Source organism: Canis lupus, chromosome 10 (assembly GCF_048164855.1).
Source record: "Canis lupus baileyi chromosome 10, mCanLup2.hap1, whole genome shotgun sequence".
Lineage (NCBI taxonomy): Eukaryota > Metazoa > Chordata > Mammalia > Carnivora > Canidae > Canis > Canis lupus.
In genome coordinates, this window is record NC_132847.1 from 67,273,663 (window position 1) to 67,301,220 (window position 27,558).

At 37.2% G+C, this 27,558-nt stretch overlaps 1 protein-coding gene across 3 annotated transcripts in view; it reads right to left on the reverse strand.

Moving 5' to 3' along the window:
* Positions 1-27,558, reverse strand: part of SVEP1 (sushi, von Willebrand factor type A, EGF and pentraxin domain containing 1) — a 181,887-nt gene that overhangs the window by 103,533 nt on the left and 50,796 nt on the right. For all 3 annotated transcript variants that reach the window (XM_072842318.1, XM_072842317.1, XM_072842316.1), the window contains exons 4-8: positions 21,611-21,769; positions 20,619-20,798; positions 11,611-11,790; positions 4,552-4,749; positions 1,824-1,942 (exon numbers count right to left, since the gene is read on the reverse strand). In XM_072842318.1, coding sequence (XP_072698419.1) covers positions 1,824-1,942; positions 4,552-4,749; positions 11,611-11,790; positions 20,619-20,798; positions 21,611-21,769 — 836 coding nt within the window. The remainder of the gene's footprint in view (positions 1-1,823; positions 1,943-4,551; positions 4,750-11,610; positions 11,791-20,618; positions 20,799-21,610; positions 21,770-27,558) is intronic.

The window sequence follows — 27,558 nt, forward strand, 5'->3', positions numbered from 1 at the left end:
CCCTCCTCCCCTTCCACCACCCCTAGTTCGTTTCCCAGAGTTAGGAGTCTTCATGTTCTGTCTCCCTTTCTGATATTTCCTACCCATTTCTTCTCCCTTCCCTTCTATCCCCTTTCACTATTATTTATATTCCCCAAATGAATGAGACCATATAATGTTTGTCCTTCTCCAATTGACTTATTTCTTGCAGCATAATACCCTCCAGTTCCATCCACGTTGAAGCAAATGGTGGGTATTTGTCATTTCTAATGGCTGAGTAATATTTGATAAGTGTCAGTGTTAAATTTCCCACTAAGTTCTCTGCCCTGTATTAAATTCCATTACTTTTTGGTAACTAAAAAATATGACACAAGGTCACTGTTTTAATTAACAATTTCTTCATGCCTTATACTAAGATTAAATTCTCATATGTTTACAAGATATAGATATATTCTTTCCTTTTTGAATTACATGTTTGCCTTATTAGTCTGTTTGAAAATTATGATAGAAAAACATTTATAACAATGTGTAGGTAATAAATATTCTAATGTCTAACAAGTTGAAAAAATTTTTCTCAAGTTTACTTTGTCTTTTAGAATTTTTTTAAAATATAAATTTAAAAATACTTTTGTAGTCAAATACATTCATTTTTTTCAATTGTACTCTTAAAAATATTTCAACATACAGGTGCTATATTTAGTGTGAATGCTCATTAGATCCTGAAATACATCCCTGTACTCAGTGTTTGTTGATGATCATGACAAAGGAAGCAACAATGAATGTTTTCATGAGCCTTTTTTTGGAAAGTAGAAACCACACATGATAAACTGATTATTCAACACATATACCACCTACCGTACATTTAGCCCTAAATGTTATATTTGCGCTTTTAAAATGATCTAAAAGCTACCTTGTCTTTAGTTACCTAAGGAAAAATACCATATGATCTTATTTAATGTGGAATCTAAGAAACAAAAAACAAACTCCTAGATTCAGAGAACAGGTGGTGGTTGTCAGAGGTGGGACGGGAGTGGGGAGGGATGAAATGGGGTAAAGTTGGTCAAAAGGTACAAACTTTCATTCATAAAAGAAATCAATTCTGGGAATGTAATGTACAACACGGTGACCACAGTTAATTTTTTTAAGTCACCCTGATTCTATATATATTCAACAGAATGATCAGAACAGCTTTTGTGTGTGCGCTGGGGCTCCCCACCCTGATATATCCTAGCTGGCACAATTTATACATGTTTACAGGCAGTTGTGAAAACAATATACCACAAAAGCATCTTTGTGTAGGTGAATACTAACGGTGTGGATTCAAGTGGAGTTAAATCCCAAATGAATTCCTTTTCTAACATCTGATGGGTAATTATCTTAAGCTGACACATATAATATTGAAATACTGTGTTCTGAATAAAACACTGTGTTAGAGAAAGCTGAATTCAAAACACAGTGATCTCTCCTTCACATTGGCCAAAATGCAATCCTTTGAGGTTCATATGTTAAAAGTTATGCTCATGAGCAGGAATTAAGATTGTTTCCACATTTTTTCCTTAAAAGATCATCCCAGCCTCGTAAGGAGCAAAGAATTCTTAGTCACGTTATCTTAGTGGGTACGTAATACATCAAATCTATGCAATAAAAAGTTTCCGTTTCAGAGATTTTTATCTGAGATTTCTAGTCAAAAACGCAAGGCTGATCATTCTTCTATCCAATGAGATATTAATATGCATGAGTACAGTTTATATAGGAGTGCTATCATTAGTGTATTAGTAAATCTTCAGGATCACACATATTTAGAGTCTATTTGAAAAGAACACAAATATTCACATAAACCTTACCTTTTCCCCAGAGTTGTCTTTAGCTGTTGGGATTTGCCAGGTGATATTAGCAGAGTCTTGCTGTTCCTGAGTCTTAGCCTCTATGTCCTTAGGACAGCTGATTTGAGGAGCCTCCACATCTGACGCAGAAAATGCACAAATCAGTGAGAAGATTGATAATGTCATTCTAAGTCATTTAAGAAAAAGGTAAAAATATATGAATACTCTATGACTCGTTTTTTACATCCCAACTCCAGATTCATTTGGAATATGCAACTGCCTTGCAGCGTGGCTTGTGAGGCCTTTCCTGAAATGGTACCCACTGACCTCTTAGCTACCGGAAGTCATTCTCCACACTGGATACTCACGTTCCCATGAAAATGCCATGGTCTTTCTTGCACCTGGGCCTTTGCCCATGGTCTTTTGTGTGCCTGAGTCAAGGCCCTCTTCCCACTTGGGAACGCAAGGCTGATCATTCTTCTATCCAATGAGGTATTAATATGCATGAGTACAGTTTATATAGGGAGTACTATCATTAACGTTATCATTAAATCTTCAGTATCACACATATTTAGAATCTATTTGAAAAGAATGCAAATATTTGCATAAGCCTTACTTTTAATAAGGTAATAGCTTTAATAATAGCTCCTTGTTCTTTCTCAGCTTAGACACAACACCTCAGGAAGTGTTCCCTTGGCTGGTTCTCACAGCCCTCCATCCTTCCTGACCATAAAACTCAACATGCCATTTTGAAATTGAATTTTCTCCCCCTAACAAGAATTAACATTTGTTGAAGGCCAGGATATCTCTTGTCCCATTGGGTTAAATAGTGCCTGGCAAACACCCGAAGCTTGGTTAAATATTTTTGAGTGAAATAAAGAAACAGAGAAAACAAATGTTGACTGTGGTGGGAAGGAACCACATGAGAAAACAAGGCTGTTGAGTAGAATTAATTAGCAGTGCTAAAATGCATTGTCAAAAAAACACATTTAGGCCAATGATATTTTTTGCAGCGTGGAACTTTGCAATACAGATACTGAGTTAGAGGTGGTAACTTTAAACGTATGCACATCAGTCACTGTAGAGCTAAGTTCTTTTTTTTTTAAGATTTTATTTATTTATTCATGAGAGACACAGAGAGGCAGAGACATAGGCAGAGGGAGAAGCAGGCTCCCTGCAGGGAGCCTGATGCAGAACTCGATCCCAGGACCCTGGGATCACGACCTGAGCCAAAGGCAGATGCTCAACCATTGAGCCACCCAGGGGCCCCTAGAGCTAAGTTCTTAATTTATAATGTAAGAGTTGCCTTCTTTTAACTTCTGTTAAATTAGGTCTTCTATAACTTGCAGCTGAATATATCAGAGTTGATAATTATACTTTCTTGTTTCTTGAAAACTTTATACAATTTATATTTTCTCTTTCTTAGAGGGGCTGATACTCGGACATTTTTTCCCTACAAATATGCATTTGCATACTGACTCTGAAAATCTAAAAAAGTAGTTGATTTTTCATTCACACTTGAATAATAGCTTAACTTGGAGTTGCAATTTAAAGTTTCTATCTATTTCCTTTCTGTATTCTTTGGACATTGCTGTATTTTCTTCAGGCATTTATAGTTGTAAATGAGAAGTAAAGTATAATGTAGGTCCGGTTCTTGTTTCTTTTGTGCGATTTCTCCTCTCTCTCTGGAAACTTATTTAAGATTTCCTTGTTAAACTCTGGACCTCAGAAATTTTGCCAGTAGTGAAAATATGCCTGTCTAATAGTCAGGGGCTCTGAGTGATCTCACATTTCAAGTTTGGCTCAGAGAAGCTTCCTTCGACCGGTAAGAAAATTCTTCTCCATCTACTTCCCCCTCTCCTTCTGGAACTCTTTATTAAATGGACACTGGGGCTTTTTCCTATAATAATAATAATAATAAAATACTTTAATACAATATATACAATAATATATAATAATATAATATATTGTATTATATATAATAATATAATAATTTCTCCAATCTTAGGGAACTCTCAATTTGGTTCTTCAAATCACTAATACCATTTTCAACAACTTCTGTTCTACTTTATCCTTCTCCTAGAGATAGGTATGATGTTTTTACTTCTAAGAACAATTTCTTATTCTCAATACCCCCTTTTTCATAGCAGTCTGTTCTGGTTGTAAGATGGCAACATCCTCCTATGAAAGTCATGGGACACTGGCTTCAAAGGGCTGATAACTTGCTTATTTGGGCTCCTGGGGGGCTCAGCTGGTTAAGTGTCCAACTCTTGGTTTCAGCTTGGGTCATGACATTAGGGTTGTGGGATCGAGCCTTGCGTCAGCCTCTATGCTGAGCATAAAGCCTGCTTGGGATTCTCTATGTCTCTCTCCCTCTGCCTCTCCCAACCTCCTAAAAAACACAAATCAAGGTGCTGATAATTTGCTTCTTTTTAAATTGATTCAGCCCCATGGGCTTTATATGGACCAGAAATTCCTCAGACATTTTTATCTCCTGATTGAAACCTTACCTGATTTCCAGCTTTAACATTATCCTTATATTCTCTTTCTTCTGTTATTGCCTGGCATTTTATTGTTGGATTTTGTAAATCCATCATCTTGACACAGAAACCCTAAGTATATAAGAACAATACCTACCACTTTATTATGGATTTGCAGCAAAAGCTGCAAAGAGAGACTGCCCCACACTGTCCCAACATGTCATTATATAGAAATTTCGTGTTCAAGCTGACCGATGTAGGGGACCTACCTTTACAAACAGCCGTCTGAACTTTGGCACTCCACTTTCCAGAGGTGGTACATCTCACTTCTTCTCTGACGCCTGATAAGATGAATCCTTGGCGGCAACTTAGTTGACAAATCGTCCCAGGTCTGGCGGGCTGCTTGCCACAGCTGGGCGGGGAGATGATGACACCTCTGGGCTTCTGGAAGGTGGAGCAGTAGCGCTCTATTGTAGGGAAATGAAAAAAATGTTATTTGAATTCCCACAAATTCCAAGAAAAACATAATTGTGCTACCTTGGAATTGACATAAGTCACTAAATGATATCTGTTTACGAGGCTGAATATATGACATATTATAAATAATGTATAAACTGTATCTCTTTGGTTATCTCATGTTATTTTGTCAGTGTATCACTACCTTGGAAAACTTCTGATATTTTAATGAATGCCAACTGTGACTTTTAGTACTTGCTTGGCGCACATTCTTTCAGTTTGCAGAACATTTATGGCTATAAAATAGAAAATAGAAAATTAAGGCACTTGGGTGGCTCAGTCAGCTAAGCGTTTGACTTCGGTTCAAGTCATGATCCCGGGGTCCTGGAATCGAGCCCAGAGACAGGTTCCCTGCTGAGCTCTCCCTCTCCCTCTGTCTGCCTCTGCCCCTACTTCCCTGCTCATGCTCTCTCTTGCATTCTCTCTCTCTCTCTCAAAGAAATAAATAAAATCTGAAAAAAAAAAACCCAGTAAATTAGAGTTCCTCTTTCATGGATTAAGCAATGTATTCAGCAACCAATCTCCATTTTATGAGTTTTTTTTGCTTCCATCTTTAAGTGAGCACATTATGAGAAAAGATTTATTCCCTCCCTCAAATCATAGGGTCATAGTTGGGGCCCTGACCCTTCATGTTATCTTTGGAATAGATGAAGGAGGGAGAATGCAATGGAATGGAAAATCACGACAATGACTTAATGAAGGGTGTGTGTTCGTGTGTGTGTGTCCCCACCCATGTGTGCACATTTATTTGTTTTGTTATGACTCTATTGGCAGCACTGCCAGCATCTTTAGTCTGTATTTCCCGTCTAATAATTGTTAACATTTACTCGGCACGTACTATGTGCCCAGCACTATTCTAAGTGCTTTACATGTTTTGACTCATTCAGTCCTTTGCACTAAGGGGAATTGTTCTCATTTCACTTACAGATGAGAGTATTGAGATACAATTATGGGGAAGTTACCCACAATCAACGTGGGTAACAAGGTCACCTTGCGGTACGTGGCCAACTGTGTTCTCCAAACACTTCACTACCATGCCTCCTCCCTGAAATTTCTTTCAAACCCCTGTGCCATCAAAAGCAATTTTTCCTGAGAAATTGGTTTGTTTCTTCATTTTTGCACAGTATGTGCCAAATGACTGCCCAGACTTTCTGTTCTGCTGTGATGAAGAGGAAAATTAGAGGAAAATTTGTGGTTCAAATGCAATGACCATGCGAGGCTCAATATCCTTTACTTAAGGGATGGTTCTTTTTAAATTCAGAAAATTATCATTTTGACTGTGATAATCATTGAAGATTTTGTTCCCTGTTAATATTCTCTTTTTTATTGTTTGCTTATTTGGGTATTTCGGGTAAGCATTTCTTCAATTTTTATATAATCTAATCTACTGATTTTATTTCCATTGCTTTTATGCTTAAGTTCTGAAATTGGTTAACAGTCACATGTTTTATCTATACTCTCTTCTCATTTATAATGGGTTTATTTTTTTAATTTATATTTTAAAATTTATGAAGAATTGATGTCAGGGTCTGGTGTAAATTAAAGACATACAAGAATTACATTTTGTTTCATTTGTTTTTCCCAAGGAGCTAGCCAATTGTTCTATTTTATAAATTGAATAAATCTTTTCTTCTCAACTGACCTGTGATGCTTCCTTAGTAACATGAAACTCCTAAGTTTCAGGCTTTATTCAGTCCTCTTGAACTTATGGCAGTATTTGCAAACTCTTCACTTTTGTAGTTTTAGTATATATTTTAAAACCCAGGAGACCCTTCTCTTTACTATTCTTTATTACTCTTCCCTTTATTCATGATTTTTCCTATATCTTCTTCCAGATAAACTCAAGAATCACTTCCAAATTCCAAAAGGGGGGCACAAAGAAAGTCTCTTTGTGGGTATTAATACCCTCTTCAGGGTATTAAATGAGATTGCATTTTACCCATATACATATCTAGAGAGAACTTAGGTTTTGATAAAATTTCATAAAAATTCTAAAGTGTTCCTTTTTGTCTCTAACATTTTGTAATCTGTGTCACAAGTTCCACACGCTGTTGTTTGAGGTTATTCTTCCTTATTTTTTATTTTCCAGGGATCTTCTGATTGTGATTTTCACTGTGTACTCTGTTTATCATTGTATATGAAAAGCTTTTTATTTGGTATTCTTATGACTTCAGTGAACTCTCAACTCTCTTAGTAGATTCATCTCATTTTGGGGTAGACATGTAATCTAGAAATGATGATGGTTTTAAGTCCCCAAAGCTCCAATCCTATGATTTATTACAAGTGCTCCAGCTCTGAGAACAATGCTAAACAATATGGATGATTCTGGGCATCCTTTTCTCTCCTTGGATTTCATAAGACTGCCTATACTGTTTCCATAAGTGGCTGCAGGTTTAAGAAGGACATTCTTTTTATTATGTCAATTATCAATATGAGTTTCTTAGAATTTTATTGAAAATGTGTTTTAAATGATGATGAATGACATTTTTATCCTCTGCTAAGTAACCATATGAATTTCTCCTATTTGTTATAATGAAATAATTTATTATATTGATAGAATATATCTAATTTTATTTAAGCCCTTCTGCATACTTAGGATAAACTGCTTGTTTTGACAGGCCATTCTTTTGAATATGAATTGGTAGTATACTTGATGTCAGAGTTTACTATCTGCTTTTAGCTATCAAGTTGGCAACTTGTAATAGTTTGATAATATATTTAGTTTCCCATTATTTGGGCCAAGTTATATGGTATAGAGTTACTGCTTCTGAGAAGTTTAGAAGAGTTTCACTGATCCCTCCATCATTTTTGGGGAAATCAATACTCTAATAACATTTTCTGTTTTTTTTTTAAAGATTTTATTTATTTATTCATGAGAGACAGAGAGAGAGAGAGAGAGAGAGAGAGAGGCAGAGACACAGGCAGAGGGAGAAGCAGGCTCCATGCAGGGAGCCTGATGTGGGACTCAATCCCAGGTCTCCAGGATCAGGCCCTGGACTGAAGGCAGGTGCTAAACTGCTGAGCCACCCGGGTTGCCCACATTTTCTGTTTTTTATAAGTAATTATACACTTGCATTTCTACTTTTTTCTTGATTCATTTAAAAAATTTCATTTTCATAGAAAATCATAAATAATGTCATGAATTTTTAACTTATGTGCACAAATTTATGTACAGTTTTTTATTATTCTTTGAAAAACTTCAGGCCTCTATATACTTTGTTATAGCTTCTTAGAATAATTTTAGTTTTGTATTTTTCTTACTTATATTTAAATAATCTATTACTACAGGAGCACCTGCATGGCCTAGTCAGTTATGCATCCAACTCCTGGGTTTTGGCTCAGATGATGATCTTGGGATCCTGAGATCCAGCTCCACATCAGCTCCACACTTAGCATGGACAGAGTCTGCTTGAGATTCTCTCTCCCTCTTCTTCTGCCCCTCCCCCTGCTCATGCTCTCTCTCTAAATAAATAAATAAAATCTTCAATAAAATAAAATAAATATCTATGACCTTATTCAAAGATTCCCTCTTAGCCATTCTATGGCATCCCATCTCCCTTTATAACTCATTTTCCTTAATTATTAATGTGTATTTCTTTCAAATTCTATTGTAATCATTATTTTCCTAATTTTTGGATTAATGTTTAATTATTTTCATTCTTTCTGTTTAATAGTGTAAGGATTTATAACTATAAAATTACATCAGTGTATAATTTAGCCCATATCTCATAACTGGTTTTAGGATATTTTCTTTTTTCTTTTTTTTAAAGATTTTATTTATTTATTCATGAGAGACACAAAGAGGGAGGCAGAGACACAGGAAGAGGGAGAAGCAGGCTCTACACAGGGACTCCAGGATTGCGCCCTGAGCTGAAGGCAGGTGATAAACCGCTGAGCCACCCAGGTGTCCCATTTTAGGAGTTTTTCAACTTCAATTTTTATCTTTGAAAAATTGTATTTTTTAATTTCTCATTTGTCCACTTAACTTATTTCCCTTATCTCTCTTTGTATCGGAATCTATACACTTCTGTGGTTTTGTCTGGTTCCATAATTTAGAAAATGTTAAGAACAATCACTAATAATGATTTTTAATAACACTGATACTGTTACATATATTTCAAATAACCAAGCTTTTGTATGCTGGTTGCCTTTTAATAATGTAAAGATGTAATAATGTAAAGAATTCATTTAAAGTACAGAAATTTAAATATTTATGTATTCAAATCTATTCTTCTTTTCTTTTTAGTCTTAGGAAATTCTTCTCCATTAAAAATTCAGATTGTTTTTTATATTATTAGAAAGTTCTCCTCCATAAAATCTGTATCTTTTCTTATATTTCACTCCTTAATTTGCCTGATTTAATAAATTAAAATAATTTAGTGATTTTTGGGGGTAGGTATATAGTGGAGTCAAAACTAATTTTTACATAAACATTTTTCCCCATTAATATCTGGAATTTATTGAGTGTTATAGTCTTCTATAAATGAATGTTTATTTCTACATCATATTTGGTCATATGTAGCTCCACTGTTCTGTGCATCCTTGTACAATTAATGTTCTATTTTAATTACTGTGGGTTCTTATGATGGCAAAAATAAGTTCTCCCTCATTTTATGTCATGTTCAAAATTTTTCTATTTTGTGCTGGTCTATTTTTCAATACACATTCTATTCATTTCTATCAACTTTTTAAAAGCAGAATTTTCACAGTAATTATGGTTGCTGTCAGAATTTGGAGGCTCCAGTAAATTGTTCCCCAATTAACTGTAAATAGGGACTCAATTTTCTTTTGATAGTTACACAAATCCATCAAGATTTGCATATGCTTTAAATCGTTACAGAGACCTGCACAATGATTTTAAAGAGAATTGACAACAGGAAAACCTTATTAGAGATATTACTATTTTTAATGAAAGATTGGGTCTCTTATAAGAAGAGGCAGTGAGTCATGGAAACAGGCAAAGAAGTGATTCTCAGGAGTAAACATTAGTATTTACATAGAAAATCTAGCCTAAAGAGACATTATCCCAACTAAAGAGGTTTATTGAGATTTATTGCCCCATTTTAAAGGCATCTTTTTTATGGTGATAGATCCATCACCTTCACTTCATTTAATTCTGTGGAATATCTGAAGAAGCTAACTCCTTTTATTTTGGTTTTATGCAACCTAAGTGTGTTCTCGATTTGGGTGTCCTTGTAGCCTCTACCTACAGGGAAACAGGATGCTTCTCAGACCTAAGTCTTACAGTCCCATTAACAGTAGGTATCTCATTGCTAATGAATTGAATTTTTGTTTCATAGTCAATTTCATTTTCCTATCCAGGAGAGATTAATCTCCTCTCAGTATGAGAATATCAGTTTTTCTGAGTTCACACAGTGAGAGTCAATTCTTGGACTCTTAAGTGAATCCCCCCACACCCTGTAAAGTCAACGACTTTCCTGGTGATACCTTCCTTTTCTATCAACCATGGATTCAATACCAGATTATAATAGAACAAACCTGTAAATCAATTTGGGAGGAATGGACATATTTATAATATCTAGTTTTTTTGGAAGTTGTTTATTTTTATATGGGAAACAAAGGCAAAAGAAAAAACTTAAATTTCCTGACTACCTACAGCTCACTGACAAGTCCTTGAAATAGGCAGAATGACATTCCCTAGGAGCTCAGCTGCCCTGATGTTGACTCTTTGCTAAGGGCAAAAGACAATCTTAGCCTGACTCCCCAGGATTCTGTAAGTCTCCTCTAATATATAAAAATTCCTTTGGAAACTTCTTTTATCTCTATGCTCCCCATGATATATATTAGCAAATCATCCTCCAAGCATATGGCCCACTGATACTTTTCTAAAGGGTCTCATAACTGAGTTTTTACTAAACAGCAATACATCACCTTTTCCTAACAATAGTTGGCCCCCTCAGGATCCTTGTTTCCAAACTACCTTGGAGGCTTGTGCTATCCCTACCCTCTCCCAACTTGGAAGTATATAGTCAGTCACCTGTCACAACCCCAGTGCAGCTCTTTCTGCCCATGGGTCCTGTCCCCATGCTTTAATAAAATCACCTGGTTGCACCCAAGACATCTTGAGAATTCTTTCTTGGCTATGGACTCCCAGCCCCAACACTTCTACATCAATTTAATTATACACCTGCCATGCTCCTAAATATACTATATCTGACATCCAATAAGGATTCACTAAATGGCAGTTATTCTCTCTTTCATCATCATCATCATTATTATTACCATTGTTATTTGTATCTACAATGTAAAAGAAGCAACAAACTGGAAAAGTTCCTAAAGTTATTCATTCTGGACCCAATTTCGGTAGTGAGATGTCGTGAGCTTCATGAAGGACAAGGCAAAAAAAAAAAATATTCCGATGAAGGAGAATATTATGGTCTATCCTAAGTTTCACTGGTTCTTAATCTTATCCTTTCATCAACAAGGTAAAAGTCACTGGTGTTTAACAAAGCAAGGGATCACACAGCATTTTCTTTTTTTAAAAAAATCTATCCAAATTGTTAGATTTGTTAAAAAAAAAAAAAGTTAAAAAAAAATCATCACCATTTGCAGCTGTAAATGTCAGTGACTTAGAAAATGGGATCCTGGCGTAGAAGTGTTTTTACCAGTGGAGAGAAATTAAACAATGTATTAGTTTATGTGCCTGTGTCTCTGTGCACCCATATATAGGGATGTGGAGTTATTACATCCATTATGAATCAATTTTTGGTTCTAGGTCTTCACAGAAAAGAGTCGAAATCAGAGAGCAAGAGAAATAAATCACCAAAGGCACCACGCCTTCCATGACTTACCCACACACCGGGGTTCTAGACCATCCCACTGGGCATTTGCTTGACAAGTAAGCTTAGCGCTTCCTTCTAGTCTGTACCCATCATCACAGGTAACCAAACACATCGTCCTATAGGACATTTCCCCTGTAGAACAGCTGATGCGGCCATGTTTGGGCTGGCGGAGATGAGGGCATGTTCTTACTATATAAAGTGAAAACAATTAGGTCACATTTTACTAAATAAAGACAAAAATTAGAAGTTTAATAATGCCTACACATTGCAAGCAAGAACATACCTTTTCTTAAAATGGCAAGGAGTAAGTAATGCACCACCATGTTCTGAGCTAGTGTGAGACAATTAAAAACATGTGTTTTGTCAGGCGTGCTGCCCACGCAAAAGCACTGTGCTCAGCCAGCCACCTGCCCACAGGAGGGAAACTTGAGTTATCTGAGGAGTCTGGTCCTAGATGGATGATGACACCTGTAGATTGGAGGTGGCTGACAGTGGGAGGTATCTGCAACCCTCAGCTGGGCTTTTGCTGTGATTTTCCAGAATATGATCGAACAAAAGGAAGGAGTCTTTTCCAGCACTGGGAATCAGGTTCATGATTAACTCCATTCTCAGATCTCATGGGCATATGGGCATATTCTGGGTCTTTTAATGTTCCCAGCCTCTGAAAAGCTGTCCAGCCTCTGCAATCTTAAATTTCAGTACCTTCCTCCCTGACCGTAACTCTGGTCCTTTTAGCTTTTTAACCCAAGACACTTACTGCAAATCCTCATTCATGATGCCAATGTTGATGTATGGGTTAACATTGTTTTGTTTGTGTGTTTTGCTGCTATGGCAAAGATGGCCAGTTGCCAACCCAATAACATTCTCCCAGTTTTATTCAACATAGACTACAAAGAGCTAGAAGGTAATAACTGCTTACCTCCATCACAACAAATGACAGCCAATGATATATAGGCTGTGTGGGATGTCTGGAAAAGCTTTTAAATGGAGACTTTTTTTTTTAAAGACTTAGTATGAAATTTTATTTTTTTATTTAAATTCAATTAATTAACATATAGTGTATTATTTGTTTCAAGGTAGAGTTCAGTGATTCATCAGTCTTATATAAAAGCAGTGCTCATTACATCACATGCCCTCCTTAATGTCAGTTAATGAAGACTCTTTCAATTGAGAGTACTTTCTGCCATCTCCTCCTCTTTTGTCCTGAAATATGGACGTGAGGGCTAGTACCCCAGCATATTACAGTATAAATATAGGATACTATTACAGGATAACTATCATGCACTAAGATGGTAGAGCAAAAAAATTAATGAGCTACTGCACCAATTTAGGATTACCAGTTTCTCTTCTTCTTTTAGATGAGATAAAAATAAACTCTTAATTGGTTTTGTTATTTGGGTCTTTGATACCAGTAGCTGTACATAATTCCTAATTTCCTGTGCCCAGCACCCATTCACTTTTCCTTTGCTGATTTCCTAGGGAAAGATCTCTCCCCCCTATCAGTTCATGGGATTTGTGTGTGCTCCAGCCCTGCTCAGAGGTAGAGCGCGTGTGGCCTAGGATCACATTTCCCTGGTCTGGTAAGTGAGCAGATACGACTGGTGACATAATTCCTCTTTCTATTAGCTTCAAAAATCACAATAAGAGAGCAGTTAGAGGGTATTTACTAGGCCCTTGATGCTGGAAATGCCCCTGTGCCTCAGTCAGGCTCAACACCATCAGCAGAAGTGCCATGGGGCGTCCAGAGAAGCATGTATTTTCCCAGTACTGCTAATTCTAGCTCGCTAGCTTCAATACAAAATCAGAGAAGCTCTAAGAGGGCATCTTACTGCTCCTGCCTCTGCAGGCCCCCAAACAGCATCTGTGCTCTAAGGTCTCCTGGCAAGATTTTTCTCACTGCCCAGCTCACCAGAATCCCATACTGCCTCTTAGGGTCTATCTCAATGAATCCCATGACACCCTATATTCCTGTTTCTGATGATCTCTTAGGAAGCCCAAGGCTCCAAAGCTATCCCTCAACTACCAGGATCACCCCCATGTAGTTCAAATCTTTTTTTTTAAAGATTTATTTATTTATTCAGAGGGGGAAGGTGGGCAGAGACATAGGCAGAGGGAGAAGCAAGGCCCCATGCAGGGAGCCTGACGTGGGACTTGATCCCCGGTCTCCAGAATCACACCCCGGGGCTGCAGGCGGCGCTAAACCACTGCGCCACCGGGGCTGCCCATGTAGTTCAAATCTAATTTACAAACTCTTGCACCTGTCCTCTGGAATACATGATCAGTCTTCAGTAAATCTTCTCATATCCTAAACTTCACTTATTGTCTTTTCTTTCACTTTCTTACCCTCATCAAAATCTTATTGCCTCTTATAGACAAGGCCTACAGGTGAAAGAGGTGTCTTTGTTCTTTGTGCCTTCCCAGAGTTTTCTCTCTCCCTTCCTCTTTTCTTTCTAAAACCCTTAAGCTCCCCCAAAGTGTCATATCCAATATTCAACATCTTTTCTCTCCCCCTAATCATCTGCTGACCTCTGGGCCACTTCTTATTCTTCGAAGATTTTATTCTTTCTGTTTCTGTCTCTGTCTCTGTCTCTCTCACACACACACATACACACACACTGGTGATTCATATATTTTATCTAGATGATCATTATAGTATCCAGGAATCCTATTCTTCACTTCTTCTCCAATAACCATATCCTTCACCCTATCTCAGCCCCGCTTCCACTGCCTTATCCTCTAGATCGGGCCGTCACCACTTAAGCATCCCACTCTGTGACAACAATCTCCTATCTTCTTGGATCACTCCTTCAAGGGCTTCAACTCCATGTATTTCCAGATCCCCTACTGGGATCTCAAATCTATTGTATGTTCCTGTAGATAAAAATCATCTCTGAAGAGTTGCTCTTTCTACACTTCTTTTCCTCCAGTTCTAGCTTAAACCTACTCTGTTCAGGATTTCTAATCAGGGGAAGGAGGACAAGAGTGAAGGAAAACGGAAGTGGGAGAATAAGAAAAGAGGAGAAGAAAGGTAAGAGAAGGGGAGGGAAAGTTAGGTAGAAGAGAAGAAGAGGAGGGGAGAAGAAGGAAAAATGAAGTAGGGAGGGATTGTGCAGAGAAGGGAGGAGGAAGCTGAAGAATGGGGAGAGAGAGATAAATTAAGAAGAGGGGGAAAGGAGAATAAAGAGCAGGGGGTCGGGGAGGATGCAGAACCCCATGGAAATTTACCCTTTCAGTCAGATGGCATGTACATCCCTATCATGAACAGAAATATGGACAGAAAAAGCGCGTTCCTGTTGGATATGCCAAACGGTGGTCACATACACTCATTTGCTCACAGATATAATCCTAAAAACACCAGACATAACACAAAAAAACAAAAATGATCTTTACAGAAGAGCAAAGTTTCATTATCAACAATAGCATTTCAACAACACTAAAGACCAGAGGATAACATAGCAATCTAGATATTTTTGAACAAAATCATTTGGGACTCAATTTTGGAGGGAATCTGGATAAGATGTATTTTTCTTTCTTCTACATTTCTCTATTTGCCAATTTTTCATATCAAGCATATATTTGTAATGAAAGCTTAACCTTGTAATAGTTGGGGCAGGATGTCTAGAGCATGTTCAACTGAAGTCACTGTTTGGCAGGACCTATTCTAAAGGAATTATTCAAATGATATTAGTCAGCAGAGCATAAATATTGGGTGCAATAAATACATATTTAGGGGATGCCTGGGTGGCTCAGTCGGTTAAGCATCTGTCTTCGGCTCTGACATGATCCCAGGGTCCTGGAATCTAGCCCCACATCAGGCTCCCTGCTCAGCGACACCCTGCTTCTCCTTCTCCCTCTGACTACCACTCCCCCTGCTTGTGCAATCTCTGTCAAATAAATAAATTTTAAAATCTTTTTAAAATAACAAAAATAAAAAATCAATATATATTTAGGATTGAGTATTCTTAGAGAAAATTCAAGAATCAGATTAAGGGTTAAACCATAAGCCGTAGCCTTTCAATCCCTGATATGACTTGGATAGAAGTCAACTACTAATGACAGATGAGTAGACATATTTTCCCTTCCACATCTTGATGTTTATTGAATGTGTCCATTGCATAAGTAGAATCATTGTTGAGTGCATCAGATGCATAGAAATATTTTGCCTTCCACATTTTGACTATTGTTGAGTGTGTCCATCATACGCAGCACAGTGCCAAGTGCCAGGTGAACAGATAAATTCCTATGATCAATACATACATAAAATCTGGAAAGCCATATTAACAACTACTTTTAGGTTTAGTAAACTGCTGAAATCATTTCAGCTTTCCAACTCAAGATGAAATGGATTTGCAACATCTCTCAAGAGTACTGATAGTAAATTAGAGTTGGTGTTTCATACACATACAAATTATATTGCTTCTCAAATGTTGGTTTCAATAAACTTTCATTGCTCCTCTGGGGAAACAAAGCATATGCAAGAATTCCTATTTAGTCCTTAAACATCCTATATTCCTTTTCAACCAAGAATGTTTTTAATAGAAACAGACTTATTTATTAGTTTCAATTAAAAATGTTTTATTTCAACAAGCTGAAAAATTCTGCAATAAGTGTTTCTTGATGTACATTCATGTTAAAGCAATCCTTACATTTTATTTGGCCTTTTTAGAAAATAGCAATTTAGTCTCTCAAGAAAACAGTCTACTTAGAAGTAGACAATGTGAGAACTGCTCTGGTTCTGATTTAAAGACTAATTAGATTTTTCCCCAGGTAAACAGCTCCTGTCAATCTTCCAATTGCAATAAAATCTATATTGAAAATAAGACAAATCTAATATTAAATGCAGGATTCTCATTGTTTAAACCATTTTCTGAGGATAAATATTATCACAAAATTTAATTTACCATGATGTGGTTTAGCAAGTTCTCATTAGGAAACCACAAAAAATCCTTACTAGTTTAGAAATAAGTGTATAGTTCCAATAAAATTGAAAAAGAATATAAATGCTTAATGATGAATACAGAGTAGGAATAAGACAAGCTTATTGAGTATTATTTAACACTATAAAACATTAACAATGCAACATGAAATTTGTAAAAGGCTTTATATTATACACTGATCTTTCATTTCTGTCTTACTTTCAGAAAGATTTTCAAGAAAAAGATAACTGTTCCTATGACTAGATTTAAATTTGGTCTATAAAATACTACTTTTTCTATGTTACCACCCTGAAACAGAATTGAATCCCCACGCAGCTACCATATTTCATTGAATCCCAGATGCCTCAGTTATGACGCACAACATTACTGTATGTGCCACTAATAAAGAAATAATAATATCTAGGAAAAGATTTAATGCCACTGATTTTAAAGTGTGTCTTAGTTTTTAGAGATGTTAAAATGTAGGGGAATGTGCTTTTGAATTAATGAAATATGGTATATATTTCAAAGAACAGTATCTCAAGTAACTAAATTCACTAATGATGAGCCAGAGGAAGGGATTAAGTATCTTCATTCAGGACAGCTTTGTACACCGGTAAGTTAAACAATAGCTTTGGGGATGAAACTGAAACTACCTTAGAAGAGCCATGATCCTATAGCCTCTCTCCTTCGATTAAAATTATTTTACTTATATATCAACTGAAATTAAATAAATAAGAAAGAACAAGAATGCTTTTTAAAAATGCATAATGGGAAGTGACACAGGCAGACCGCCAATTTATCTATTTATCAGTGCACTTATCAAGATGTATATTTGTCAAATTCAAGTTCTTGATCATTCACCAGAGGTATAACCAAGGACTGAGAGGAAAAGATACATTCTGTGCTCATGAAGAACTCACAGTCTTGCAGAGGTGATAGATAAGTTGATTAGTAAAAGTTAAGTGTATTGGTTTGTATTATAACACATTGGTTAAGCTGAGAAATAGGCTGTGAGAATCCCCTTACTGTAGGCCAGGTTAGGGTTGGTCAAAAGAAGAACCTGCCCTGGGTTTTACAAAGTGCAAGGGAAGCAGTGGTCACTGTATCCAGACTCAGTGATGGACAAATGCAGACAAGTCCCATGGGTTCCAGCTTGTCTTTGCTCGCCTCTGTTCCAAGTCCCAACTGCTAACTGTGTAGACCTAAGAAGGCCCCAAGCTCACTGCCAGGTTCTTGGCTGTAGAGCCATGGGGTGTGGTTACACCCAAGCAGAGCTTCTCTTAGACCTCCTAACACATTTCCCCTTTAGAGTTCCACCCCCGCAGCTGGGCAGACCTGGTCTCAGATTGAGTTGGTAGTAACACCCGATGCTCCAGCTTCTCTTCTAGATCTTCAGTTTGCCAGCTCTTCCAAAATTGGGTAAGGTCTGATTCCTAAAATAAACCCCTTATCCCACAACACTCATGGTACCTGTGCTTCCCTGACTGACCCTGACACACAGAGCACAGAGGCTCTAATGAGGGCAGAACAGATTTGTGGACGTGCATACAGAAGTTAGAGGCCATCCATCCAAGCTGAGAAGCCTGATAACAGCAGAGGGTTTATATCTAGGGACCGAGAGCAAAGGCAGGGCCCTCAGACACTCAAAGTTGTGGGAACAGCTTGTCAAAGGATGGCTTCCTGAGAGGACACTGCCACTTCTTACCGCGTTAGTGTAGGATCTGAGGCCCAGGGTACGTATAGACTATGGAAGGTAAAGAGGCAGGGGTCATATCTTATCCTAAAGGGGCTGTCTACCTGCTTCTCTCACTCTTCTTTGGAAGGCCAGTACGTGGAAAGTTAAAATGCAATGTCTTCCACCCTCTGCCATGAAGTATTTGGAAGAAGGGGTAGAGATCTTACACAGAGCTTACCAAGTGTTGGCTTTACAGGAGGCTTCCTACGATTAATTCTCTCAGTAATGGCATGTTGGCTTTTTACCATTCGAGATTGCAAGATGGAAAATGTCTTTCCTTGGCCTTCCCACATAAACAGTAGCTTGTCTGGGTTTGGAAATCTAGGGTCTGATTTTTTTCCCCTCAGAATTCTGGCAACATACTCTCATCCTCTCATATCTACAATGGCTAATCAGAGGCTCAAGTCTGATCCTTTTGCCTCTGTAGGTAATGTTACTTATTTCTAACTGTGAAACAGGGACAATTTTCTGTTTTCCTAGGGCATTCAGAGATTTCACTGAGATTATTTCCAGACATGGATCTGTTTTCAATCTTTTTTTTTTTTTTCAAAATAGCCCTCATTAAGTGATGTTAAGCTGAATATCAAAGATTTTACTTGTGTGTATTTTCAAGATTGCAGCTCGGGGATATGTTCTCCTTCATGCCATTCTCTCTCTAGGTTCCTAACATGAGAAGAAGAGTCTATTTCCTGGAACTATTCGCATGTCACTTTATTTAGTATTTTTTTAATCTTTGAAATTGTGCTCTACTTTCAGAAGAGTTTCTTGAGCTGGTTTTCTAACTTATTAATTTGGCTTTTAACTATGGCCATTCATTGTGTTCTATAACCTTTTCCCCACTCCCTCACCCCTTGCCCCCGAGAAGTCCTTTTGTTTTCAGATTTTTCCCATTTCTTGGAATCCTGGCCTTAGTTACCACTGTAACTACCTTGGAATCTCAGTGATTCCATTTGATCCCCTTTTCTTTCAGGTCCCCCTTGTATAATTTTGCTGATTTCTTCTTGTTTTGTAGATACAGAGAAGAGAATGGCTTGGGACTTGAGTCAAGCAGGTTCGTATTTATGGATAGGGTCCATGCTGGTAGCTGATAACTGCAGTGGTGGTCTCCTGGGGTTCACAGATGACCTCAGAACCTGAGTGGATCACCTTCCCTGATGAAAGGGGAGAAAGCTCCCTACTGGACTCTAGGGAGCTGTGTGCTGTGGGGTCCTGGAGCAATCAAATCCCAAAGCGTACTGCTAAAAGATGCCTGGGGGACATGGTAGGGGTGAGGCTGCCAGATGTAGCAAAACAAACACAAATGAGGAGAGTCAGGTAAAACTGAGTTTTAGAAAATCAACTCCTCATTTTTAGCATAGTAAGTCCCTAATCTTGTATGAGCCTTACTTATCCTAAAAACTGTTGTTTGTCTAAAATTCGCATCTCACTGGCTGTCCTGTGTTTCATCTGGCAACTGTAGGCAGAGGGTAAATTCTCAAGTCCTTTGGCTTCTTAGATAACCCTCTCTTCCAACTCTACTTGTGAAACCTTAAGAAATTGTCCAGGGACACCTGACAATTCATGATCTCAGGGTCATGAGAGTGAGCCCCCCATCCAGCTCTGCACTCAGCAGGGAGTCTGCCTGAGATTATTTCCCTCTGCTTCTCCCCACTATTCACACATGCTCTCTCTCTCTCTCTCTCAAATAATAAACCTTTTTTTTTTTTTAAACTGTACTTATTTAAAAAAAACCTTAGGAAGTTGTGTGTGCAGGAGATCCTAGGTATGGCAAGAGTGGAGGTGAACTAAAGTACCATTCTTATTTGTTTTTTTCTCTTTATTTGATGTGGGAGCCTTAGGTTCTATTCAAGGTACCATCTCTGTATCAACTGGCCTGACTAGGCTCTTTGGGATCTCACTTTAGCAAATTCCCACTTTCTGTAGCATGCTGTCTTTCTGAGCAAAGGCTGGAGACATACAAGTTGGCTCACTGCTCACGTTGCAGGACCCTGGTGTAGTTCCCAGTCCTCCAGTGACATTAGTCATCAAAGCCCTCATTCCAACCATTCCAAGACTCTCCTTGGCAACCTATCTTGGCTGCTTGAAATCTGAGGTTTGGGGTAACCTGTCCATTTCCTTCCCAGGAAGCCCCTTTCTTTGCTCTTTGCTTGTTCATAAAAGAAACATAGAGGGCATAGTTTATGATGATGTGGTCAATTGAACTTGGTAGTCCTGACTTCAACTGTCCTATAATTTTTTCTCTTTCTGTGGTCTGTGGTCTATGAAATTACAAGAAACAAAGAACTCAACTGGTCCATTAAAGTTTAAGTCGAGGAAATCAAGCAAGGCAATCAATAAACAATGTGAACTGGCAGTTTGCATACCTCTGCAGGAGCTCTCTGAACCGGACCACAAACCATTGGGTAGACACAAGAGGATGCTGCTTCCCACGAGGTCAAATCCAGGGTGACATCGGACCCCACAGGCTGCATTGAAGTGGTTGTTACAAGTGTTCTGGATAAAGTAACCGTTTTCAGGAGGCTTCAGGGCAGGGCAGTGGACCACTAACATTTACAGAAAGAAAATAAAAAAGCAAAATTAGCCTTTGAAGCAGCCTCCTTTTCTTTGTTTGTGTAAGAGGACATTTTATACACACAGCTCAATTACCCACATCATTCCTATTTACTGCATTTCAATTTCTAAGTGCATATTTGGAAGAAAAAGCCTTATATCTCACTCCTATTAGGTATGCATTTACTTACAATTATATTTTTTAAACTAAATATTATCTTTTAAGTTTAAAAATGTTTTGTTATCTAGGTGTATATGAGACTTTCCAGTTCTTGATCTTCATATGTCACTAGCTATTTTCCTTCTTAATTAAGGTGACATGAAACAAAGAATAAGTCAAACAAAGTATGTCTGCTTCAAATCCCACAGCCTCTGGTACATTGACAGGCTAATTAAATAGTTTTAACTTTTTATATGAGTAACATCAAGATACTTTATTCATAAAAATATTCTATTTAAATGGATTTAAATATCACTAGAGCCAAAACCCAGCTCATTTGTTATCAAATTTGTTATTAGATTTGTAGCTTTTAGATTCATCTTAGATCTTTTTCAAGTACTAAATTTTTCTGGTTTCATGGTTCTAACCTCCTGGGGGTCTCAGATCCACTTTCTCTGGAGCAAGATATAGGTCTATGCAATGATAAGAAATGTTACTGAATAAAAACAAAGAACTTCTCCCAAATAAGATTAGAGAAAGGAATACTAAAGATCACTTAAAATGAATTGGATGGAAACACTGGCATCATTTCTCTCAAAGAGATCAGCTTTTATATTTCTTATTTGCCAAATGTGAGAGACTGACCTTCACAGGTCTGGCCGGATGCCCGATATCCCTCCTTGCAGACACAGTCTTCCGGGGATGTACTTCCAGGTGGAGAGGTGTGATTTTCATCAGGACATGGAAGGCAAGTACTGAGTCCTCCTGGAGAACCTTCTGGTTTGTACGTCCCAGACGGGCAAGCTGTGGAAGTCCATTTTACATTAATTTATGGCACATGAATTGATAGTTAACAGCATTTTTGAGACTAAGTAGGCAGAAAAAAATGCAATGAATATCTTTTCATAGAAATAATAGTATAATTCAAACAAAGCCAGAGACAAAGATTCTTTCTGTAAGAATGATGTAGTTTTGAGAGTTTTTTTCCATTCCAATTTTTATTTAAATTCTAGTTAGTTAACATATAGTATAATATTAGTTTCAGGAGTAGAATTTAGTAATTTTCACTAATATATAACACCCAGTGCTCATCACAAGTGCCCTCCTTACAGCGCATCACCCATCTAGCCCATCCCCACCCATTCCCTCCATCAACACTCAATTTGTTCTTTGTTAAGAGTTTCTTATGGTTTGCTTCCCTCTCTCTGCCCCCACTTCCCCTGCGTTCATCTGTTTTGTTTCTTAAATCCCACATATAAGTGAAATCATATGGTATTTGTCTTTCTCTGACTGACTTATTTCACTTAGCATAATACACTCTAGTTCCATCCATGTTGTTGCAAATGGCAAATATCCTTTTTGATGGCTGAGTAATATTGCACTGTGGGGTGTGTGTGTGTGTGTGTGTGTGTGTGTGTGTGTGTGTGTGAGTGTGTGATATCTTCTTTACTCATTCAAGGAGTGATGTAGCCTCCAAAGTCCCACAATGAGTTACAATTACAACACAACACAGCATGAGATGTCTGGGCTTATTTGTGGGGGAAAAAATAGCAACGCACCTTGGGAACTAAAAGGAATCAGTGATATGTGACATGTGAAAAAAAACTGAATAAAAATTGCTGAGTCCATATTCTCGTGACCTGCCCTGTGCAGCCCCACCACCCCCACAGCACTCCTGCACCCTCTCCCAGCAGAGGAGAACTACATAAGCAAAAAGCACTGAGCCCACTGTTTCTATTCAAATCATGTGATTAAAGACAGGAGAAAGTGAAGAGTTTGAGGGAAATAATCCAACTGCTGGGAAATAGGCCCTTTGAAGAAAAAAGAACTAAGACTCTGCTTTCCTCAGCTCAGAGAAAGGCACACAAAAATAGTGAAGTCAGCATCTAATTGACCTTGCTTCATACCCTCCCTCTGCACTGACAAAGTAGCTTTGAAGCTGTAACTTCCTCTCTGGAGTTATACATCAATAAAATAACTCAAAATTGAGAATTCAAATAAAAAAGGAAATTGCAGAACAGAGGGACTGGCAATGCTCAGCTAATTCAATGTGGCACTGTCAAGTATGCATTTGAGTATTTAAAAACAGTAGCACCCAGTAAGGTGTGCTTATAGGATGATATTTATATAAATTGTCTCATTTAGTCTACACAGTATTAGTAAGTAGTATTAATGATATTGTTATTAATAAATGCATTAATTTTCTTAGTATTATGTCCATGTTAAAAGATGAAAAATTAAGGCTTAGATTTTTAGACTTGATGGAGGTTACTAAGTAGGTGATAGAGCTAGAGCCTTTTTTATACTTAACATTGATTTACTGCGTTTTTATAGCAAAAAATTCAAAATTACATTTACATTTTTTAATTAGCAAGTCAAATGTTTTTAAGTGGTAGCACGCTCCTTTCCTCTTCCTTGTTGTCAATTTGTTTAAGGTTTGTTTCTGGGGACATAAGGTCTGACTTACTTATTTATTACTCTTATCATTTTGGTCTGGCTTATTTTGTTTTTTTATAAGGAATTTTTTAAAAGATTATTTATTTATTTATTCATTAGAGAGACACAGAGAGAAAGGCAGAGACATAGGCAGAAGGAGAAGCAGGCTCCCTGCAGGGACCCTGATGAGGAACTGGATCCTGGAACTCTAGGATCATGACCTGAGCCCAAGGCAGACGCTCAACCACTGAATTTATCCAGGTGCCCCTATAAAGGATTTTGTTAAGGTTTACAACAAAATTGAGAGGAAGGATAGAGCTACAATATTAAAGCAAATATTTATATGGCATTTACTATGTCCCAGGAAATGTTTTATATATTTTTTAAATATTATCTTTTTAATCCCCTTAAAAGCCTATGAAGTAGTTAGTATTATTAATCTCATTTTATAGAGGAGAAAAATAAGGCAGTAAGTAAGAGGTTATAACTTGCCGAAGTTACATTGAGTAAATGGCAGAGCTGGGATTTGAATCTAGATAATTTTTATCGAGTCCATGTTCTTTACCACTACATGTGCTGTGCCTCAAAAATCATCCAGGCAGGTCTCTTGGATGTTAAAATCCTTGTATTAACCACTATAATAGGCTAAAATAAGAAAAGACAAGATTCATAATATAATGTAATTATCAGAAAAAAATAATCATGCTTCTGCAATTCTTGATTATAAAAATAGTTATAATGGTATGTGACCTATGAAAAATACTTCAGCAGAAAGACAACATTGCATCCAAGGAGAGAACCTATTTGCTCACAGGTTTACTGGCAATAGGATCCCCCCAACTCTGTAGGACAAGCTAAAAGTAGACATCGAAAGCCTCAAATGGAGCTTTCCTTTTGATAAAGCAAGTGCTTTATCAAAAGCACTTTTCCTTAGAAAGGAAATTTCTAAGAATTTGACCCACATAAAGGTAAGTAAACACGTATGTATAATTGTTGTTTACAATTGCACATTCTGTACTGGCTATCAACACAAATGTCAAGAGATGAGGAGTTTATTAAATTCTTACGACACATCCATCCAGTGGAATATTAGCCACAAAAATAACAATTCTTGACATAGAAAATCATCCAAATTATGTGGTCAAGGGTAAAAAAAAAAAAAGCTGGTTTCAAACACTATGTACATTATGTGATCCTTTTTTGGCTTATAAGTACATATATAAGACTTGAAGGAAATGATCTTTAAGGCTATATTATTAAGAAATAATATCTATATTCCTGGTAGAATTATGAGACTTTCAGGTTCACTTCTGTTGATCTACATTTTCTAGTTTTGCTACACTGAATAGGTATTACTTGGGCAAAAACAACGAAAAGTAAATTAAAATTTTATGTAAAAGAAAGTCATTGTTCCCAATGCTATATTTCATTTCATGGTTACTAGTTCTCTGACCTCAGAGATCACTTTGATTCCTTCTTCTCCCTCTATCTCCTCCAATATCCAAATGAAAACCATGATGTTTGGCTTTTACTCCTTAAAAATCCTCATTTCCCCCTCCCTCCATCAGCATTGCCCTCTCTTAGATCTGGACTTTCCATCTCTCATTCAGGCTTTTACAAGCCCTTTACTGATCCTTCAGCCTTCAGACCTGTTCTTTATTCCACCATGAATGTTGCTGCCTGAACATCTTCCTAAAATATAAATCTGATCAAATAACTTTCTACTTAAAAACCGCACCACCAGGATGAAGCGCTCTCTCTTCACTCTGACATCTAAGGACATCTTTGATCTGTCTGTAACCTTCCTGTACCTCTGATACAAGGGACCTGTGAATTCTGTATCTTGGTTAGAATCTGCTTCAGAATCAAGGAGAGCCTATTCTTGCACCACACCTCCCCTACCTCAATTTACTGGACTGGGGAGTTTGAACAATTGCTTCATTTCTCTGAGACTTGGTTTCTTTGTGTGTAATATCAGTAGTACTTCCCTTATAAATTTTGTTGTTAGGATTGACCTAAATAATATAAGTAAAGCAACAATGTCTGGCGTGTAGTTAGCATTCAGTAAATTTTTAGAATAAGGTCCCCAACTCTGAACTTTCTCAATAAAAGAGACAATTATACTTCCTTTCTCGAGTTGTTGCACCTGGCAGATGCTCTGATAAATATCACCTCTTTTTCTTAACTTCTACTTAGCTTCTGCCTTTGTGTATGCTTTCCTTTTTCTGAGTGAACCTCCAGCAGCCTTCAAGACTAACTCATTCTAGATAGCTCCTCCAACTTTTTCAGATTTTGTTGCCTTAATTTCTGAGGCCCCAGAGTACATTTCCCTTACCTCTGTTCTGGCACATGTCACACTGTATGTAACAGATGCACTTGTCTCTTTCTCTCAGTAGGCAACATGTTCTTGTATGTTCAGAGAGGCTTCCAGTGATCTGACCTAGTCATTAGCCATCCCATTTCCTGATCAACAGTCACTCAATCAAAGAAGGGCAAGGGTAAACAAGCTCTTTTGGAAGGCAGAGGTGGGCCTAATGTGGAGGAAGGACTATAGTCAGAGAGAATAATAATCGAGTGAAGTGAAAGAATGCTAGACTTGGGGTCAAGACAACTGAATTGCAACCTTGGCTCTTCTACTGGCAAGCTATATCGTCCCTGGCAAGTGATTTTCTTTTCTTTTCTTATAAAATACAGACGTTACAACTAATGATGACTATGGCTTTTTCAATTTCTAACATTTGATGATTCTATAAATAGAATAATACTAGAAAGTAAGTTAAAGAAGTCTTCCATATGAGCAGTAAGATTCTGTTTACGGATTTTATAATTTATTTGAAAATATTATTACATAAAAAAGGAAGCAATCTTAACAATATTACCTTCCAAAATGTTTTGAGTAATCAAGAGTTGACAACACTGGAGAACAGTGTTTTGGATAAAAATATCCAAAAGTACATTTGGAAACGTATTGTGAAATTCATAATGATAATGGAAAACAGACTTTAGGAGAACTATTTAAAGGCATTGCACAATTCTAGTGGGAGAGGTGTAATCAACTTCTTTGATACCCAAGGGGGGGTGGGAAATTCCTCATCTAAAACCAAGCAAAAGTTGAAAAGACGAAATAAAACTGTGGTTTGAGCAAGTTTCACAAGTGATGGTAAAGGGCTGGGGGTATGTTCTTTTCTTTTTAATATGAAATGTTTCCTTCCTGGAAATGTACCCAATATTGTTTCTTAATTGCTCTTTTAGTTGTTGGTAAAATAAGCACGTTCTCTTTTCAGAAACATCTTGGCGGTTATCAGCTACTATTACTGGAAGTGTGATTCTTGAAGTTATGTTGTGCTAATGTTAGTTTTTCTTCGGCTGACAGTGCAATTCTTTGACTGAAATAAATTAAAACGTCAACCACTTTGGAATTTGTGAAATACAAAGAAGCCTCCATTCTTTCTAATCCATCTTACTCACTAATTTGTTAGATGACTATTTTAGTTAATATAAATAGCATATATTATACAATAACAAATATTTTATAAAATTCCTTCATACACATAATCCAAGATTAATTTTTTAAAATTTGTTAAGTATTAAGACCTCTTTTCCTTGAACAATTCCTTGAAAGGCTAGTAAGTTCCTTTGAAGACTATAGTGGTAAGGTAGCTGCATTACACAACTACAAAGGTGCCTATTCAGATAGATTGTAATGCCATTCAAGAGACATGCAACTCAAAAGCCCTAGTTTCTGTTCTCTCTAGGAAGGACACCAAGCAAGTGTCTGGGCCCCCAGAGAAAGGCTCTTTATTATTACAACATCATGCTCCTTCTAAACTTTATGGATTTGATCTGAATAAGGATCTGTTCCTACAAATAGTTGTGCGAAGATTTTGAGGATTCACTGCCCTAGAAGAGAAGCAGTTTTCCCCACATTGAGCCAATATTTTCCCAATTACAAGACAAGGACGTAGGCATGATACGAGGAAACTTGCCTTTACGAGACAGCCAAGATCCTTTCCATTTTCATTAATAAATTAGATAAGGAGACTTTTAACTGCCTTGGATGCTGCACAACTGAATCTGTGGTAAATGAATTGGCATCCTGTCAATCTTCCTGCGATTGCTTAGCTTATTTGGCTGAAGTACAGCATATTTGGACAAAA